At 57.7% G+C, this 18,197-nt stretch overlaps 8 protein-coding genes across 8 annotated transcripts; 4 read left to right on the top strand and 4 right to left on the bottom strand.

Moving 5' to 3' along the window:
- Nucleotides 1-55: 55 nt before the first annotated feature.
- On the bottom strand, nucleotides 56-1,286 carry WHR41_02170 (uncharacterized protein). Its single transcript, XM_069370776.1, has 2 exons — nucleotides 1,076-1,286; nucleotides 56-1,013 (listed from the first exon to the last, which is right to left on the bottom strand). The coding sequence occupies exons 1-2, from the start codon at nucleotides 1,187-1,189 to the stop codon at nucleotides 516-518; spliced, it is 612 nt and encodes a 203-aa protein (XP_069232480.1). The 5' UTR covers nucleotides 1,190-1,286; the 3' UTR covers nucleotides 56-515.
- Nucleotides 1,287-1,397: 111 nt separating this feature from the next.
- On the top strand, nucleotides 1,398-2,531 carry WHR41_02169 (uncharacterized protein). Its single transcript, XM_069370775.1, has 3 exons — nucleotides 1,398-1,705; nucleotides 1,803-2,090; nucleotides 2,150-2,531. Exons 1-3 carry the CDS (start codon nucleotides 1,481-1,483, stop codon nucleotides 2,210-2,212), a joined length of 576 nt encoding a protein of 191 aa, XP_069232220.1. The 5' UTR covers nucleotides 1,398-1,480; the 3' UTR covers nucleotides 2,213-2,531.
- Nucleotides 2,532-2,979: 448 nt separating this feature from the next.
- erg2 (C-8 sterol isomerase erg2) lies at nucleotides 2,980-3,934 on the top strand. Its single transcript, XM_069370774.1, has 2 exons — nucleotides 2,980-3,349; nucleotides 3,424-3,934. The coding sequence occupies exons 1-2, from the start codon at nucleotides 3,067-3,069 to the stop codon at nucleotides 3,786-3,788; spliced, it is 648 nt and encodes a 215-aa protein (XP_069232221.1). The 5' UTR covers nucleotides 2,980-3,066; the 3' UTR covers nucleotides 3,789-3,934.
- A 15-nt stretch (nucleotides 3,935-3,949) lies between these two features.
- On the bottom strand, nucleotides 3,950-5,689 carry WHR41_02167 (uncharacterized protein; the record flags this gene model as incomplete). The annotated part of the gene is made up of 1 exon (XM_069370773.1): nucleotides 3,950-5,689. One exon carries the CDS (start codon nucleotides 5,687-5,689, stop codon nucleotides 3,950-3,952), a length of 1,740 nt encoding a protein of 579 aa, XP_069232222.1.
- Nucleotides 5,690-6,925: 1,236 nt separating this feature from the next.
- On the bottom strand, nucleotides 6,926-8,299 carry WHR41_02166 (uncharacterized protein; the record flags this gene model as incomplete). Its single annotated transcript, XM_069370772.1, has 1 exon — nucleotides 6,926-8,299. The coding sequence occupies one exon, from the start codon at nucleotides 8,297-8,299 to the stop codon at nucleotides 6,926-6,928; it is 1,374 nt and encodes a 457-aa protein (XP_069232223.1).
- Nucleotides 8,300-8,773: 474 nt separating this feature from the next.
- Nucleotides 8,774-9,763, top strand: WHR41_02165 (uncharacterized protein; the record flags this gene model as incomplete). The annotated part of the gene is made up of 1 exon (XM_069370771.1): nucleotides 8,774-9,763. The coding sequence occupies one exon, from the start codon at nucleotides 8,774-8,776 to the stop codon at nucleotides 9,761-9,763; it is 990 nt and encodes a 329-aa protein (XP_069232224.1).
- A 488-nt stretch (nucleotides 9,764-10,251) lies between these two features.
- On the bottom strand, nucleotides 10,252-12,636 carry WHR41_02164 (uncharacterized protein). The gene is made up of 2 exons (XM_069370770.1): nucleotides 11,653-12,636; nucleotides 10,252-11,595 (listed from the first exon to the last, which is right to left on the bottom strand). Exons 1-2 carry the CDS (start codon nucleotides 12,096-12,098, stop codon nucleotides 10,665-10,667), a joined length of 1,377 nt encoding a protein of 458 aa, XP_069232225.1. The 5' UTR covers nucleotides 12,099-12,636; the 3' UTR covers nucleotides 10,252-10,664.
- Nucleotides 12,637-16,352: 3,716 nt separating this feature from the next.
- Nucleotides 16,353-17,990, top strand: WHR41_02163 (uncharacterized protein; the record flags this gene model as incomplete). Its single annotated transcript, XM_069370769.1, has 1 exon — nucleotides 16,353-17,990. One exon carries the CDS (start codon nucleotides 16,353-16,355, stop codon nucleotides 17,988-17,990), a length of 1,638 nt encoding a protein of 545 aa, XP_069232226.1.
- Nucleotides 17,991-18,197: the final 207 nt, after the last annotated feature.

Below are 18,197 nucleotides of genomic sequence, written 5' to 3'. Positions count from 1 at the left end.
TTTTAGAAGCCTGTTCTCCTGCGGAGATAGAAATTCAATGGGACTGCGTACTAGATTGGTGAGCGCCAAAGGATCGCATACATCACGCGTTATTCTACCTCGACGTCGCTATTTGTGAAGTACCGTTCTCATGTCAGAGGCTGGAGAATCCGTTTGCAGCCGGCTCGGACTCGAATGTGGCGCAGAATTCATTTACAGAGGGCGTCCCGGCAAAAATCGGCTCTCGTCTTGAACAACCAATTTTCCTACAACTGCTGCTGAAAGCATGAAAGGTACGTGCCCCATTAGTTGAAATGCAATGAAAATTTGGCGGAATATTTGCTCTGCTCTTCTCGCAAACCCCACCCCTAGATTTGTGTTCACTTCCAGGTGGACTGGCCCTTTTTACTCGTACAGGCCCCGGATATGCTTCCACTGATTCGCCCGGTCTCACTTATCATCTCTGCTCTAGGAGACAACAGACCGACTGTCCCCAACCGTCCTCTAACAGTTCCTCCATCCTTTCCTCTGCCTTCTTAAGCCTTGCTCTTCTCAGCCTCCAACTCCCTCTCCGCGTTCCGGTAGTACTTGGCGGTGTCGACACCGTGGTGCGGGTGGTTGACGAAGTTGAACCAGGGCATGACGTGCAGCCAAACACCAGAGTACCTGCTCTGGCGGCTGGCGACGCCCTGCATGTACTCAGTCAGGCTGCTCTTGCCGTACAGCGGCAGGCCCTGCTTGACGCGGTCCGTCATCTCGCGCATGTCCATGTCCAGCTCGCGCCTGTTCTCCGTCCAGCCGTAGAAGCGGTTCTGGCTGCGCGAGTACAGCAGCAGGAAGCCCGCGGAGAGCGAGACGAAACCGGAGAGGCGCATGATCGACGCGAAGCCGCCCTTGCCCACCTCTGAGGGAGAGATGCGCTCCCACCAGAGCATCAGCGCCGGGCCGCAGGCTGCGAAGCCGGCGCCGGCGAGGTAGTCGGAGGGTCGGGCATAGCCGAGCACGCGCTTGAAGTGAGGGTCGGAGTCGATGAGCTTGGAGAAGGTATTAGTGAGGCTGTTGCAGGGTCGGGACGCATTCAGGCGAGTGTATATACCGGGTAGTCTGAGTTGAGCTTCTTGGCCGGGACGGTGGGCCGGACGGTTTGGCCGAGCTCAGGGCCCTCGATGGTGGAGACCGTCTCCGGAGGATGTTGGGTTTGCGACGACATGGCGTGTGGTGTGTGAGGGCGAGTGCAATGGCTGCGCAGAGGGCGTTCGCACTGCGAGTTCGTTGCTGTGAGCGAATGCTGCGGTCGGAGGCTCAGAGCACGGTAAGCAGCGAAAGTCGTGGGATCAGACGTGCCAGATTGTGCGCGCCGCCGGTCTCCAGCGCAGCCCAGAGCCGACCCCACACTCGACGTCGTCAGGCAGCTGGCGGTGCGGGCTTCGCTGGGAAACGTAACGTGCATTGCGAGTTGTTGCGATCTGGACATTTACCCTGCAAGGAGCATTCAGACAAAATGGCCGAATTCAACTGGAGAACACTCAACATTGACGCCCTCGACCCGGAATCCTCATACAACTTCGACCTCGCGACTCTGACCCCCGCCGTCCAACCCGTCTCGACGCAGGATGTACAGACTCTCTCGGGCCAAATCAAGCAATTGATGCGCGCAGGCCAGTCGGAAGAGGCACTTAAAGGAGCATTGGAGAACCCTCCCTATGGCGCAGACGAGCAAGGAAAGGTAAGGCGGGGACAATTGTCGCATGCCTAAAGGGCGCATGAGAGACGACAGACGCTGTAGACACCGGGGAAACCAAAGCTAAGGCCAAACGCACCAGAACATCCACCTCAGCACAGTCACGGAGATCCTGCAGTCAATACGGCAATCCGAGATGACACCCATCCTGCAGCGCATCTACCAATCCGAAGGCGGCTCCGAGGTATGCGACACCCTCATGAAGTACATCTACAAGGGCATGGGCCAGGGCGGGCCTGCGGCTGCACACTCGGCCGGCAAGAATGTCACGCCGCAGCAGACTGGCTTCACACAGGCAGGAGGAAGGAGTTTCGGAGGTGCCGAGGGTGGTGGTCAGGCTATGAGCGTGCTGCTGAGCTGGCATGAGAAGGTAAGCATTGATATGTGTCATTGGTACTCGCAAGCGGCCTATACTGACATATGATGTAGCTTGTGGAAATCTCTGGCCCCGGCAGCATCGTCAGAGCCATGTCCGATCGCAGGACTGTATGAGTGACTACGAATACTAGCGTTGAAATACAAAACATCTGTGGCAGGAGCACTGAAATCACCTGAGCTCAAAACTACAAGCTTGGCCGCTTGTTCGGATTGTGCCTGGACTAGACGAGTATCCAGGCACAAATTAAGCACGCGTGCTGAAAGCTATGCGTGCCAGATCCCGATCACCAACGACACAGTAGGTAGATTACCTTGCATAAATGAATCGGCTCAAAACGTGTGCCTCTGACCCTGTATCCAAAAATCCACCGGAAATCGATTTTGTCGACGGTGCTAGCGATCGAACTTTGAATGCACAACATTTTCTAGTTGAAATGGCCGTGGATGTCCACGGTCGTTATCCTCCGATAATGAGGGTCAAAGTTTGAATTGTTGAGTTTATTTGCAGGTCAATCACGGGAAGATGGGTCTTGTCAAGAATAAGAAAAGTGGAACAAGGGAGCAGAGGCGGCAACTTCGTTGGTTGCAACCAAATCGATTGAACGTCTCGAGAATGACAAATTCGGCCAAGAAACCCCCAGATTGGATGGCGGGCCTGAATGAAATCTGCAGTTGTTGCGATTGATGACAGTGGCACCAAATGCGAAAAGGTAACATGATGCTGAACTAGTTTGCATCGCATCTCACTTCCCCAGCATTGGAAAGCTGAAGTCTGCGCTCGGGCGGCGAATCAGCCGGCAGGGATCCGGCCTCGTACGATACCTCCTTTATGAAAATTGCAGCCAACGCTCGTCCCAATATTTATACACTTTCTTTATTCTAATACATACCCGTTTCTTCCTTTTCACTCTTTCGTCCTTCTCAAGAGACGCTGCGAAAAAAAATCAGTTCTTGGCGTTTCCCTTAAAATGAACTCTATTCCCATATACGTAGCGCTGGCAGCGCTACTGTACGGCGTCTACATCTTCCTCGAAGCAAACCTTGAGAGTTTCTACGTTTTCGACCCGACCGAGTTGCACGGCTTCGCGCAGAGTGCTATCGCGCAGCATGGCAACGACACCCGCGCCATCGTCACTGACATCGTCGCCAACCTCCAAAACACCCCGGCTAAGCCGTTCGTGAACCTCGACCAGGAGTGGATCTTCAACAACGCCGGTGGCGCCATGGGAGCCATGTACATTATTCACGCCAGTAAGTCAAAGAAAAGAGAACAGAAATGGTTCAAGACTCCCAACGAATAAACAATTCGCTAACATTTTCTCAAGGCATAACCGAATACCTCATCATCTTCGGCACCGCCATCGGCACCGAGGGCCACACGGGCCGGCACACGGCGGACGACTACTTCAACATCCTGACGGGCACGCAGCTGGCCTACGTGCCGGGCGAGTTCGAGCCGGAGATCTACCCGCCGGGCTCCGTGCACCACCTGCGCCGCGGCGAGGTCAAGCAGTACAAGATGGAGTCGTCGTGCTTCGCGCTCGAGTACGCGCGCGGCTGGATCCCACCCATGCTCGGGTTCGGGTACGCCGACACGTTCTCGTCCACGCTCGACTTCCCGACGCTGTGGGCGACGACGCGCGTGACGGGCAGGGAGATGATTGGGAATTTGTTAAAGTTTAAGTTGTAGAGGGGTTTTCGAGGTGTTGATGAGTGGCGATGGCTTTTTGGTGCTCATTAGGGTGTCTAATTTATGAGATCAATTGCTCATTCCGCCATCGGACTTTTCGCGCCAGACCTGCTGTACGCTATTACTAAACTCATGCATATTGACCAGTCGGTGCTCAGTGTTTAGGCTTTCAAGGTACGCCTCCCCTTGACGAGCTCGCGCTTGTTCAAAGGCTCATTAGGAAACACCCATCCCCTGGCTCTCTTCGCCTCCCTCTTATCCACCTGATGCACGGTAGGGATCCACCCGTCTTGCGGCAAATGGTGGCTCCTAGACCTCGCCGCAGGACCGCCGACATCCATCCTCCACGTATACTGCCCAGGCAACGGCTCCTCTTTGGCAAGCATATGCAAGTACCAAAGCGCCAGGTCAGCAGTCATCTGCAGCTCGCCGTCCTTACTCAAACCAGACGTCGACATCTGGATAGGCGCCGAAAGCTCGAGATACCCGAACAGCGGCATTTGCGAATCCTCGCTGACGGGCCCGCCGGCTCGGACGCAAACCAGCTCGATTTCTGTCATGATGAAGCCGTACCGACACCCGTGCTCGCGCATGCAGCAGTGGAGGTGGGCTAGCGAGCGCAAGTAGCTGATCTTGTTCAGAGCCGACTCGTTGCGCATGCCAGAGTGCCATTGGTCGAAGCAGCGGACGATGCCGACGACTCTGCCGCGCCCGTCGCCGTAGATGGTCTTTTCGGCATCGGATTGGTAGCTGGCGACGAAGTTAGGCTGCTGTCGAGGTCCAGATGGGCCAGATGTGAGCGCGCGGATGGCGATGTGTTTGTCGCCTTGGGAGACCTTAAGTGCGGCGTTGACTTTGACTGCGTGGTGTTTTGCGCAAAGCTCTGCAAGTTGGGCTGGTGTCTCAGGGCTGAGGTTGACACGGCTGGGTGTTGGCAGAGCACGAGCGGAGACGCCGATTTTGAGGAGGTCAAGGAAGCTAGGTACGGCGGCGACTGTGGTAATGTTGAAATCAGACCAACTTCGGACGTTTCGGACATCGAACCAGAAATCTGAGCGAGAGCTTTGGCGGGCCTCGACAGTGCGCTGGGTGAGTGATGGCGCGGGATTAGGTTTGGTGAGATAATCCATCAGTGAAGTCTCTTCCATATCCAGACCAGTATCAATAGCATCGAGCGTCTCAATGCTCAGCCTCGACGGGTTTGCAGGTGGACTTGCTGTACGTCGCCGAACTGGATAGCTCTGGACTTGGCCACTTGGGAGAGTAATGGGTGCAAGAAAACTCATAGCACTCGGCGTTCGGGACATTGGTGTAGCCATACCGGTAGGTTGAGGTGTAGGACTGTGTCTGTAGGTAGGGTAGCCGTATCGATTTAGCATCGACGCATCGATGCTGCCAGACGAGCTATTTCTCGAGTGACCTCGAATGTAAGGTGTTGATTTCGACCTCATATGCGCCACAGTCGGCCGTTGGTAAGACACGGAGTTCGCTGGGACAAGAGGTTGCGATGTACGTGTTGGTGCATGTGACGTCCTCAGAAGAGAAGATGGGCTACTCGAGCGTCGCTCTGAATCTTGTTGCCCAGGCAAGTGGCCGCCAAACTGCATGGGGAATCCGTTGCTCGCAAGAGAGGTCGCCATCGTCTGACCGAAGCAAGTGGGATCAGGACCCAAGCCCATGAATTGGTCCTGGGCGCGAACACGTGGAAGGAGAAGAGGTCCACTCTCCCGAATCTTCAGCGGCGACCTGGGTGGCGTGGTGGCTACTGTAACAACTGATTCAGGAGACCAGTCTTGAGGATAGAACGTCGAAGATGTGCTTGCGCTGCCGCCTGTGCAAAGAAGTTCCGAACTCTCGACCTCGACAGTGGCGCGAGGAGGGGTGGCTTGACAGTAGTCCATGCCGGCCAGAATCCTTTGTTCGTGCTTGATCGATATTAGGACGGACCTGCCGTTTGTCTAGGTGTATAGGCGCCAAAGGCGGATGATAGAAGAGACCAGCTCTTGAACGAGGATGAAAACAACAAATGAAAGCCCAAGAGACAAGGAAACTCGTGCAATCGTCACAAGTAGGTAACACAGAGGTAAGCTGTTGGTAGATGCTGAGGAAGAGGCCGATGTTGGTAGGAGCGGCTACATCTATATAGCCTGCTGTCTCAAGGCATCACAGCGAACGATGCTATACCGAGCCAGGGTGCTAGAAAACTTAGCGTATTTTTACACATGTCGTGAAACATTGAAAGCCCGTGCGGATGCTGTGGAGGCCAGACATACGTGAATGGGCCTTGCAGAATGACTACATGGCCCATTTGGTGTTAAGCGACAATTCTGCCGACCATATGGAAATCTCGAAACACGTTTCATGATTTCGCGATCGAATGTTCCGGAGCAGTACTAGCATCGCTAGCTCTTCTGCGGTTCTGCATTGTCAATGGACTTTTTAGCAATGAGTGGACGTGGCTAATTCCGGGCCATCGAAAAATGGCTTGCGTCGGCGCCTGCAGAGATGAAACGGGACAAGAAGCGCGCGTGTGGTTTAGCGCCTGCGGTGTATACACAGCGCCAGGTCGGTACTGCGTACTCCGCCGTCCCGACCGCATCAGAGGGATGTTGTTGTAAGCGCTCGGGGAGGCGCGGTTGGATGGGCGGCTAGAGAAGTTGGACGAGGTTCAAGCCAAGCTTTTGGCGACTGGCGAATGGGAGGATGGAGTCACATCGTACTGCAGATCGAGCTGCATGGGCCTGCATTAGTTCGATGGGGATGGAGATCAAACGCTTCCCTTCTTGCGTTTCAGAAGTACATGTAAAAATGGTGACTCACATGTCGTGCAGCTCGGCAAGACAGCTCGACTCGGAGTCGACGATGCTGCCTGCTCGTGGACTCACACGACACGAGACAGTCGACATGTCAGTGCCGCAGTATGACATTTCTCGGAGTTTTACAACGGGCATCTTCAGTAATACAATAGAATCTCATGATTCTGATCGAAAGTCACACGACCAATCTCCACAAAAGGTAATCTGCGGGTCTCACTCGACGTCTGGGTCGACCATAGGCGCGCGCGATCTCTGACAGGACCAAAATACTGAGGCTGTGCTGGTATGGGAAGAATGGAGTCAACGAGCATGTTTCTATTTTCACAGCTTCGCTCGAGGCTTCGGGCCTCTACTGTGCTCCTCGGCCAAAATCATGCCCTTGCTGCCACCCCTCCAGTCATTCGTCCAAACGTGGTCAAAGTGGTACTTCTGCTCCGGCCACGCCCACTTCTTCTGCAGCGCGGTGCCCAGATCGTCACGCGGCTGTCCTTTGATCACATCGACGATCCTCTCGCCAATCTTGGGTACGAACTTGTAGCCGTGGCCGGATCCGCCCGTGGCAAGGAACAAGCCCTTGTACTTGGGGTGGTAGTCGATGATCCAGTCGCCGGTAGGGGTGTCGGTGTACCAGCAGATCCTGGTGTGAGTCCACGGACGGTTCGCGAAATCGGGCAAGCATTCCTTCAAGAAAGCCCGGCAGACATCTTGACCCTCTTTGGGGATCTCCATGTACGGGTCGTCGTATTTCGTTTTCGGAAGTGAGACCTTGATCGTGTTTCCAGATTCGGGGTGTTCGGGATGAGGGATCGTTTGGAAGTTGGCGTAGCCGTAACCGTGGCGGGCGACCTTGAGCTGTTTGTGCCGAGGAGGGATGATGAACATGCCATTGCTGTAGTTGAGCAGCACCGGGTTGTTCTTCAGCTTCTCCTCTTCTTCTGCGGTGATGTCGATGTATGCAAGGATCTGGCCAGACGCGCTGGCACGACCACGAAGGTCGATAAACTTAGGAGACCAGGCTCCAGCCGCGAGGATTGTCAAGTCAGCCATCAGTCTCTCCCCACTGACGAGCTCAACACCCGGCACAGAGCCATTGGCGTGGTCAAAGATCAGACTCTTGACTTCCGCAGTCCTAAGCTCCACGCGGCCAGTAGCCTCAACCTTCTTGAGTAGATACCGCATGCCAGCCTCGGCGTCAGCCCATCCAGAAGTCCAGTTTACATAGCCGCTTTGACCAGCGGCACCAGGAATGCTAGGAGCAATGGCCTTCACATCATCTTCGTTCTCAAGCACGGTAATCTGGCCACCGTCCTCCTTCTTACCAGCCTTCAGACCCTGCTTCTGAAGGTTGCGTTGCATCTCCTGTTGCATGGCAGTCTTGCCGCCGCGGTCGAGGTTCTTGCCGTCCATCAGAATGGCAAGCCCAGTCTCATGATACCGCCCGTCCTGGCCCCATTCTCCCCGCCACTCCTTGAGCGATTCCGTGCATAGTGCGCTGTAGTAGTAGTCCGCATAGTCCGCGCGAATGATACGGCTGGAGTCAATGCTTGATGAGTCCGGTGCCGGGAAGCCAGACCGGTCCAGGACAGTGATTTTAGTATTCTTGTATTCCTCCCTTTGAGCGAGTGCATAGGCAGTGCCCAGGCCGAAAACGCCGGCGCCTACGATAAGAATTGAAGAAGGAATGGGGTTAGACATCGTTGCACTCACAGCGTGTTCAACCTCACAATACGAGACACGAGATGCCAGAGATAGTGTGAGAGATTGCGGACCTACAAATTGTGGTTCTATAATATAATCGTTTGCCATGCGACAGGGCGTAAGACAACATTTCTGGCGGGCTAATTCTCCTAGCGCGCCCGAGGTCGCGACTTCGGCCCTGGCCAGCGCGTTGCCCGAAGTCGATGCGGCGTAACGACATCATATCATCATGAGTTAAAACTTTCAACCGCGACATTCCACATGTCGTCTTCCGTTCTTTCCACAACGCTCCTCTCGAGGGCCTCGATATCTCTCCCGGTGCAACGAGTCCAGACGACTCCGCTGCTCCGGCAGGTGCTCAGAAGCCATGTGAGGCGCCCTTTGCATCAGGGCTTCATCGCCCGCCACGCATCACAACACAAACGACCCTCAGTGCCGGAGTTCACCAAACCCGGCGAGGCCATCAAGCCAATGCTCCCCAGCAACTCCCCCTCAGCGCCGCAAGCAGGCAGGAAATTTGCGCCCCTCTTCCTCTCCGCCCTCGCCGCCGCCATGGGCCTATACATCGCCCAGCTCGTCGTCATCGCCAACCAGCCCTGCAAGCACCCGGGCATCGACCAGCTCGCCAACCAACAGGACGTCGCAGCACGCTACGACGAAACAGCCGACAGCTTCGACAGCGACGTCGGTCTCTCCGAGGCCCTGATGGGCGTCAACTCCATCCGCCGCGACATCAGCCGCCAGTGCCGCGGCCACGTCCTCGAAGTCTCCTGCGGCACCGGCCGCAACCTGGGCTACTACGACCTGTCCCCCAGCAGCGCCATCGACAGCCTGACCAGCATCGACCTCAGCGCGCCCATGGTCGACGCCTGCAAGCGCAAGTGGCGCTCCCTCTACCCGCCCTCGGCCACACCAAACTGGAAGCCCAACCTCTCCGTCCGCTTCGCGACCTGCTCCGCCCTGTCACCCATGCCGCTCTCCCCCTCCGGAACGAAATACACCACCATCGTGCAGACAATGGGCATCTGCAGCACGCCCACGCCGCACGAGCTCCTCGTCAACATGGCGCAGCACCTCGACACGTCGGACCCGGACGCCCGCATCCTGCTGCTCGAGCACGGCCGCTCTTACTACGGCTGGTTGAACCGGATCCTGGACGCGTCGGCGCAGAAGCACGCGGAGATCCACGGCTGCTGGTTTAATCGGGATGTGGGCGCGATCGTTGCGGAGGCGGCGGAGGTGGGCGGGTTGGAAGTCGTGACGGAGTACAGGGCGCATCTGGGGACGACGAGCGTGTTTGAGCTGAAGCCTAGCAAGAAGGCGGTGGAGGCTGCTGCTGCTGCTGGGTCTGCGAAGGCGGAACCGAAGGCGCAGGAAATTGAGGCGCCGACGCAAAAACAGGGACAGGCTCCTGCCACTGCCGATTCTTCTGGATGGCGCGGCTGGCTCGGCCTGAAGTGAGCGAGCATCCTCATTGAAGAGCCTGGTAAGCCCCCCATACATGATCCCTTCATCTGCTGTCCCTCCCTCCCTTCCTACCATGATGACACCAATCACACCAACCAAAAATGTTTCAAGACGGGACTGTGACCGCGTTCGCGCGCTGCATGATCTTATTGATTTCCTACTGTCTGATCCCGAGAAAGAAAAAATCAGAATCAAACAAGCTTTTGACTTCTCTCTCTGGGGGGGATGGGAGGCCGATCTAACCCTGACACTCCACGGAGCGCATCCAACGAGTAACAGGCTGACCAGACGTCACTTCTTATTTTCAGGTCTCGATCAAATGTACGAGTATGTATGTAATATTACTAGGAGAGATTGTTGTATGAACATGAGGAGTTGGAGAGGTGGAAGGCCACTTCGCAAAGAACGAACTATTCACGGGTCTCGTTCGTCCACACATGTTGCAGGTTTCCAATGCTGGTTGAACGAGACGGTGACTGAAATCGGAAAGGTTGAATGTTGTTCTTTTTCTGTCTGTGTATCAAAAAGTAATAATAAAGGGCCGTTACAATAGTACAAGTACAAATCTCCCATCTGCCCTCCCTGTGAGAAGTTGAGTAGGGAAAGAGAAAAAGTCCTATCAAGCGCCAGGCCTGATAAGAAAGCGAGCTCGCAGACTACAGCTTTGCCCTCCATCTCATCTCATCTTTCTGCAATCTTTCTGTGGGCTCGCGCCCCATGGCCGTTTCTGGCTTCCCAATAAATGGCACCCTTTACCCCTTGCGCCCGCCCACATTTTTTTTGTATGCCGTCCCGATTTTCTGTAGTAATACAAGTTCGCTGTGTGAATGTGCTATGGTAAAGTAGAACGGCAAAATCGAGATTGCGCGCTTGAGGATCGAAAAAGCGCTCCAATTCAAGGGAAAGAATCGAACATATCGTCCAGCTCGGAGAGCTCGATGTTCTCCGGGCTCATCAGACTATCCCACGCGAAGGAGTCCGGTTGGCTGTGAGACGAGGCTTCTGTGAGCGTAGCATCCAGGTCCAGCGTCTTCATGCCCTCCATGCACTCGTCTCTCCGCTCGTATTTGAGGGCGCTGCCGTCCTTCGAAGCCTCCGCGCCGGAAACAGTGTCGTCCAACGAGCGAGCTTGCAGCACCGGGCTACTGAACTCCATGTTGACGGTGGCGTGCGGACGAAGGTGTTCGGCGTGCTGGAAGAGTTCGGCGGCGGCTTCAGTGTCCTGGTCTTCTTCGTTGCTGGCATTCTCAACGGATTGGGCCACGCTTCCGGAGTCGAGCTCTGCGCCCGCGGCGGTGTCGGCCATTTTGACGTCTTCTTCGCTTGCGCGGCGGAGGCGGGCCTGTTCGTGGAGGAGGTTCGCGGTCTGTTTGAAATCGCGTTCTTCGCGTTCCAGTTGAGGGCTAGCGGCGCGGCGGTTGTGGGCTAGGTTCGCGGATGTGGGAGGGTGTTCCCTCGCGATGGAGTTGCGATTCGAGAAAGATCCGTGAGAGGGATTGTCTGAGCTGTCGTCGTCGAGTTCGGGCGAGGAGAGGTCGACTTCGGGCGAGGGCGACAGTGCGGCACGCGCACGGTTGTATCTTTCATCTTCCTCGTCGGCGGCTGAAGCGGATGAGAGGGAGGGTGAGATGATGCGATTTTGTTTCGGTAGAGGATCGACGTGCGCGGGCAACGGTTGGGCAGGCATGGTGGTGAGGTAGAAGAAGAGTCGGCGAGGGTGGACGGTGGAGAGGTCCTTAGCCAGAGGGCACGGGCTGATGGCAGGCCAGGATCGGTTGAGGTATGCGGTGAGGCGTGCTGAGATGAGAGCAGAGGGGTTGGCAGATCTGAGGATGATGTTAGTTTCACTACGACCATGTTTTGGGGCGCCCATATGATCGTACCTCTCAATAGCAGGAATGCTTGTCGCAAGCACGGCAGCCAACTCCTTCACCAGGTGGGGTCGGTTGCCCGTCTTCTCGAGCTGTTGTATCGCGCCGACGACAATTTCATCGCGTATGCCTTCGATGTCGACTTTGCTTTCACCTTCTCGCACCGGCGACGGCGGCGGCGACAGCGCGGCAGCACGCTTGGGCTTCTCTTCCTTGATGCGAATGGCGGTGGCTCGCGGCGGGCTCATGTCGCTCAGGGTTGGCGACGCAGGGCCATGCGACCGCTTGGATTTCTTGACGGGCGGCTCCTCTCCATCGACGGCGGTGCTGGGCGGCGAGGGCTGGACGGCTATTCTCGCGCGCTTGGGCACGGTGATACCGAGCTCCGACAGCGAGAGTGATTTCCGTCGAGTGTTGTACGGCATGGTGGTAGACTGTTGTCGGGGTGTCGACGCCATGGTGCGAGGCGCGAGAGTCTGGCGACGGCGAAAAGGGCGTGTCGCGTGTGTGCGCGTTGGGCTGAGGTGATTATTGTCGCTGGTTGGACAAAGAATGCTGGCACAGCTACAAAGCTAGGCGACGGCAACGGGGATTGGCTGCTGGCTGGAGACCTTGCATGTGCAGCGCGTGGAGGCAACGCAAGGCGGGCTGACGTCCGGGTTGGGCGTGAAGGCGGTATCGGGGGGTTAGGGAGGTGGTGAGGTGGAGTTGGAGGTGGACGTTGGGCGGCGACGGCGACGGCGATGATGACGATGGAGAGTGGCGGGCGGGAGGTGTTGCGCTCGCCTCAGGAGGCCTTGAGCAGCGCGCGTTGCGAGCGATGCCGCGGTCGCAGCGGGTCGGCCGGGGACTTGCAGGCGGACGCCGCGGAGGGCAGAGTGTCGGCGGTTGCTGGGCGGGGTGGGCGCGGTGACGGGCGGGGATGCGGTGAGGCGGGAGGAGCGGTGGGAGCGTGTTTGGGCGTGTTTGGTGTAGAAACAGGTCGATGGCAGCGTCGGTGATGGTAACAGCGGCGACGGTGCAGCTCTGCGCCGATTATCGCGCGGCTGCGAGGGGCGCGGCGGAGGCAGCAGCAGCTCACGGCTGCTAAGGTTCCTTCTGCCTGCACGCCTGAACTTTTCCAGAGACCTACGTAACGCCAGCCCACCCGCCCACCCACTCACGCCACCCACACCCGTCCGCGACAAACACCACACCCTCGCCTGCCCAGCACAATTTTCCTCCCTTAATTCTCTGTGTGCTCGTCTCCCCGTAACCACCCGCGTGTGCACCCCTCGACCGCCGTTCGTCTCCGGCTGCGCCGTCGTGTGTCCTCAGGCAGCCCTGTGACGCCTTTCGGCCCCTGCGTGCGTGCTCATACCCTGAGTTGCTATTGCTGAGTCTCGACTCGCTCCTATTCTCGTGCGTGCAGTGCCGTTGCCGCGGTCCCAGCTTGCGCCAGCTAGTGCGCGGCCGGCTTGTACGGGGAGCATTAGCGGTGCGAAGCCACCACGAGGCGCGCCCGCCAACCATGCGCTGCCGCCAGGCACTGCTGTCTCATCCTCGCCGGGCCGAAGTTCGAGAAGCAGGCTAACGCACGCCGAGTCGCGTCGCCATCATATCCGGCTTGCGATTAATCGTCGTTCGCACAATCATCCCGCGTCACACCCGTCTCGGGGGTCTCGGGCTTCTTGTTTGTTGAAATCGACAGGTTCGATGTAAGCTGCTGCTCGCTTCTGCATTGCCACGCGAAGCCATCAGCCCCCTCGCGCCCCTGGCGACTCGCGACAGGTCAACTCCAACTCTCCAAGCATGACATCGAACCCTTGTGATCGGCATGCCGTTCTCCACAATCTAACGGAGGCTGTTGAAATTCCCCCGAGCCTCAACCCAGAGTAGTCAGCCGATCATCAGAAACCTTCCAAGCATTGAATCGAGGATCTCAAGTGGGATCGAACAAAAACAATATTGTCGACAGCCCGATGACGAACTCTCGGATCCGCTTCTAATTGTTTTTGCTGGTCATCAGCTTCATACTGGATCTGCGCGATATATTCGCGCATTGACAATCTGGGAAGCTACAGGTTCTCGCGAGGTCGCGATAAGCTTAACCGTAGGTCATCGCGGATTGGGCGTCTCGCTCACAAGACATTTTTCCGCGACAGGTGCATGCATGCACATCGCACGCCCAGCCTCTGCCATGCCCATGCGACGGAAGCGCGGCTCTGCATTCCAACTCCTCTTGGCGTTTGTGGAATACAACCGCCGAGATGGAGTTCCGACGTCACTTGCTTTCAAGCACTCGTGCAATTGGCAATAGGAAACGCATGCACGACTCGAACAAACATCTGTTAGCCGAGAGACTTGTAAATATCATAAGCAGCATGCGTTGCAAAGGAAACATCAACAATATAGCGTGAACAGCGACCCATCAGTTCTACATGAATCCGCACGATCTCACCATGCCGGCGACGACATACCCAGAGACCACAGCTCTCCGTTCAAATAAGTGACGACTGTCAACCACGCACATCAGTAAGGAACAAAGCACCCCAAATGACGCCTCCCGCGTCGAGAACGCAACAACTCTTTGTCCGCCATCCCCAAATCTGTCCGCAATGCCCGAGCGCTTTCAGCACCATGAAGGCCCTATTGTCCGCTTTCGGAAACCCAAGCCACGCCCACAGCACGAACGAGCGCCCCCATTGATGCCCTCATCAGCTCGCCGACAGCTATGTGCACCCGATTGTTCCCTTGTCCCCTTCCCCTCTCCTCAACACCTTCATTTCATTTGCCCCCAGCTAGGCGCAACCCCCTTCCCTTTACCCGCGTAGAACAGCGCCCAAAAAAAGACCAGCCCAAAATGTACTTCCGCAAAATCCTCTGCACCGCCACCTTCGCGACCCTCGCCGCCGCCGCCGTCGCAAAGCAGATCCCCACGCCCTACTCCCCCGAAGGCCACGAGGACTCCACCACCGACGAGCTCGCCGAGCGCGACGCCGAAGCCGCCGCCGTCCGCACCGCCGCCTGGGAAGCCGCGCACGGCGGCCCGGCGCCCTCGTACGCTTTCGGCGAGGAGCACGACGCGGGCGCTTGGCACGTTGCGCGCGAGGCGACGGGCGAGGTGCCGGATTTCGGGGCCGAGGAGGTCGATGTTTCGTTGGAGGGGTATGGGGGTTTCGAGGAGAGGGATGTGGATGGGGGTGATGAGTTTGAGGAGACTGAGGAGGACGACGATGACGCTCAACTGAGCCGTCGCGACGCCGAGGACGAAGATGAGGGTGACGAGGGTGGAGAAATCGATTACTCGCTCGAAGGCTACGATGCCGACGTCCTGCAGCGTCGCGACGCTAGCCCTGATAATGAGGGAGAGATTGACTACTCGCTCGAGGGCTACGACGCTGAGACTGAGGAGGAAGGCGAGCCGTCTCTCGAGGCCCGCGACGTGAACGAAGATGATGAAGACGACTACCTCAACAGCCAAGAGCACAAGGACTTCCTCGCCGAGCACGGCGTCTTCGAGCGCGACGCGCAGGACGACGCGGTGCCTGACCCCGGCGACGAGGAGGTCGACACTTCGCTCGAGGGCTACGCCGAGACATTGGAAGCCCGCGACGTCGCCGACGAGACTAGCGAAGTCCCTGATTTGGGCGACGAGGAAGTCGACACCTCGCTCGAAGGCTACGGCGAGGGTCTCCAGGCTCGCGGCGTCGAGGGCGACGAGGATGTTGGCGAGGTTCCGGATTCGGTGACGAGGAAGTCGATACTTCGCTTGAGGGCTATGGCGAGAAGCTCCTCACTCGCGACGTCGAGGACAATGACGGCGATGAGTGCGAGGACTACGACGCCAGCGCTAGCGCCGCGTACGCCGACGAGCCTGTCGCTGAGGAGATGGAGGCGCCGGCCATTGAGTAAGTAAGAAAGTGGCTCTGTTTCGACGTTCTATCAATGCACATGCTGATACTAAGTTCCAGGGAGCGAGATGCAAGAAGGCCAGCTTTCGTGCACTCCGGGAATCCTGGTAATGGCGATGGTCCCAAGGCTTACTCTTTCACTCTCCCTACGAGGGTGGGTGCGAAGCCGACGGCTTCGGCAAGGGGGTTCTTTAGGATTCCTTGGTCGTGAGGGTGGTAATGATGCTGTTTCGTAGTCATTATTGATTCGGTGTAAGCCTTCATAGATTCTTGTTTCTTTCGCAATTGTCGTCTCTCTCGGGTTGACTGGCATCTGAATGTAGCGGAGTCATGAACGCGACGTGCTCTATTTCCAATCAAGGATGGCATACTGTCTGCACGCTCATTGATCCCTTTGCCCCTTCGCGACGGCACGACTGCAATGTCCGACGTCGCGCAGAAGCCGAGGACGCGCACAGGTCGACTCTTCAGCCGTTCCTGAAGCCGGAGCACACTCCACCTGCGCGCCCGTTCACAAGCGCACGGATGGCGACACGCGCGCGTCGGTCCCTTGCAAACGTCACCCGCCTTACGCAAGGCCCGGGCAACGGGCAACGGTCCCGCAACTCTGGGGCGGCCGGGGGAAAGCCAAAGCCATCTCGAACATCCAGCAATTGCCTCAGATCCGCCCTTCCTTCGCATCTCAAACCGCAAATGCCGCAGCCTCACACCGCGACACCCCTTATCACCGAACGATAGCAGCGGCGCCTGCCTCGATGCCACCACCTCGCTGTCGAAGCGCACACTCTCTCCCCGCTGCAACTCCCCGAACCGCTCCCAATGTACCCGACCGATGATGATTGCGACGCTTGCAAGCCCGCCTACCTCGCCCGCCGCCTCGATGCCGCCCCGCCTGGGACACTCCTCCTCTCCTCGCTCCCCTTCATCATAACCTGGCTCGTCGCCTCGCTGCTCGCCTGGCACCGCCTCTTCCCGCTGCTGAGCGGCGACCAAGCGCCCCACCGATCGGCAAAGGACTCTCTACCACACCACAACAAAGATGTCCCTGGACGGAAACCCGGGCCCTGGCCGCAAGGCAGCCGCTCGCAGAAGCTCGCCGCGCTCGTCTTCTCCGCCAGCATGGGCCTGTCCGCCGTGCTCGTCGAGCTGCTGCTGTGCGAGATCTCGGATATCGTGCATCCCGCGGCGCGCGCGCTGGCGCTGAAAGTCACACTGGGCTCGCTGCTGATCTCAAACATCGTCGTGACGCCAGCGCTGGAGCTGCACGGGCTCGCGAAGACCGTGCTGGGCTCGTCGTCGGCCGATGGGGTCTCGACGAAGAGGGGTGCGGGCCCGCTGGCGCGGTTTGCGCTTGAGGCCGCGCTCTTCTGCGCCTGGCTCGGAGTCTTTTGGTATATTCCGCAGACGTCGCTGCATAGTGTCGAGTCTGGAGGGCATACAGATGCGGATCATGCGTTTACCGAAGCGTGCTTGGAGCGCATTGGGATTATTGGCATTTCGCTCATGGCTTCGCTCGCGGGATTCGCGGCTGTGTCGTCGCTTTGGCAGACTTTTGGCGTGCGGCACCGTCCTGTCAAGGAGACTGACATCGCGCGCAAAGAGGCTGGATTGACAGCCACGGAAGAGATGCTCAGCGTGAAGCAGAGCCGTCTACGAGCGCTGCAGCGCAGAATGGCAGAAACCGCACCATCACAGCAAGACTCCGGCTTCATGAGCCGGGTCATGGGCAATTTCCGCGGCAGCTCCGAAGCGCAAGAACAGCGCGCACTCCAAATGGAAATCTCCGGCCTCGAAACAATGCGCTACACCCTCTCCGCCACCCTCTCCACCATGCGCACCCGCCACGCCGAACAGCAGCGCTCCCGCACGAAATCCGGCCGCCTCCTCTCCCTCACCAACACCGTCTTCGCCCTCTACTGCGCCTACCGCATCTGCGCCACCTCCCTCTCGACCCTCCGCCGCTGGTGGCAGCCGTCAACAACCTTCGCCACCTCCGACCCGATCAACAACGTCCTCGCTCTCCTCACGACCCACTGGGACAGCAACCTCGACCGCGCCGCCTGGTCGCGGCAGATCTCCTTCCTGCTCTCGGGCATCATGCTGCTGGCTTCTTTCAACGCCGTCCTGCAGACCTTCCGGCTGTTCGCGCGCTTCGCGCCCGCCCTGCTGCAGCACGCGCAGACGTCGCTGCCGCTCGTCATCTCGCAGGTCGCGGGGACTTATGTGGTGAGCTCGGCGCTGCTGCTGAGGAGCAATTTGCCGGCCGAAGTCGGGGGTGTGATTTCGGAGGCGCTGGGGGCGCCGCTGGAGGCGAGGTTTGTCGAGGGGTGGTTTGAGAGCTGGTTTTTGGTCGCGGTCGGCTTGACGGCGACGGGAGTGTTGATTGGAAGAAAGGTGGGGAGTGATGATGAGGAGTGGGATGATTTGGAGGGGGTGGAGATGGGGAAAAGGAGTTGAGAGGGTGTTTTGCTTTGGGTGTTTGGGCCTTTTTTTTTTCTGTGCTTAGGCGTTGTTTTGGGTTCCCTCTAGGGTTGGGAATTAGACTCCTTTTTAATGACCATGTCACGATACTAGATGGTACAAGTAATGCATATTTTCTCAGACGAGGTTGTAGAATCCGTTTTTGCAAGATCATGACTTGTTTATGGCACTCTAGAGTGTACC

The sequence above is a fragment of the Cladosporium halotolerans genome, assembly GCF_011745625.1.
Source record: "Cladosporium halotolerans strain TM138-S3 chromosome Unknown Sca5, whole genome shotgun sequence".
NCBI classification, from domain to species: domain Eukaryota; kingdom Fungi; phylum Ascomycota; class Dothideomycetes; order Cladosporiales; family Cladosporiaceae; genus Cladosporium; species Cladosporium halotolerans.
The sequence above is the reverse complement of the archived record's forward strand: the minus strand, read 5'-3'. Positions and strand labels throughout refer to the sequence as shown.

Bases quoted from the DNA above. Each gene is read 5' to 3' on its own strand.
- WHR41_02170 (XM_069370776.1), bottom strand. From the start codon at position 1,189: ATGTCGTCGCAAACCCAACATCCTCCGGAGACGGTCTCCACCATCGAG. The intron at 1,014-1,075 runs GTATATACACTC...ACCTTCTCCAAG, and splicing joins AGCTCAACTCAGACTACCCG to CTCATCGACTCCGACCCTCA.
- WHR41_02169 (XM_069370775.1), top strand. From the start codon at position 1,481: ATGGCCGAATTCAACTGGAGAACACTCAACATTGACGCCCTCGACCCG. The intron at 1,706-1,802 runs GTAAGGCGGGGA...CAAACGCACCAG, and splicing joins GCGCAGACGAGCAAGGAAAG to AACATCCACCTCAGCACAGT. The intron at 2,091-2,149 runs GTAAGCATTGAT...CATATGATGTAG, and splicing joins TGCTGAGCTGGCATGAGAAG to CTTGTGGAAATCTCTGGCCC.
- erg2 (XM_069370774.1), top strand. From the start codon at position 3,067: ATGAACTCTATTCCCATATACGTAGCGCTGGCAGCGCTACTGTACGGC. The intron at 3,350-3,423 runs GTAAGTCAAAGA...CATTTTCTCAAG, and splicing joins CATGTACATTATTCACGCCA to GCATAACCGAATACCTCATC.
- WHR41_02164 (XM_069370770.1), bottom strand. From the start codon at position 12,098: ATGGCGTCGACACCCCGACAACAGTCTACCACCATGCCGTACAACACT. The intron at 11,596-11,652 runs GTACGATCATAT...CATCATCCTCAG, and splicing joins AGCATTCCTGCTATTGAGAG to ATCTGCCAACCCCTCTGCTC.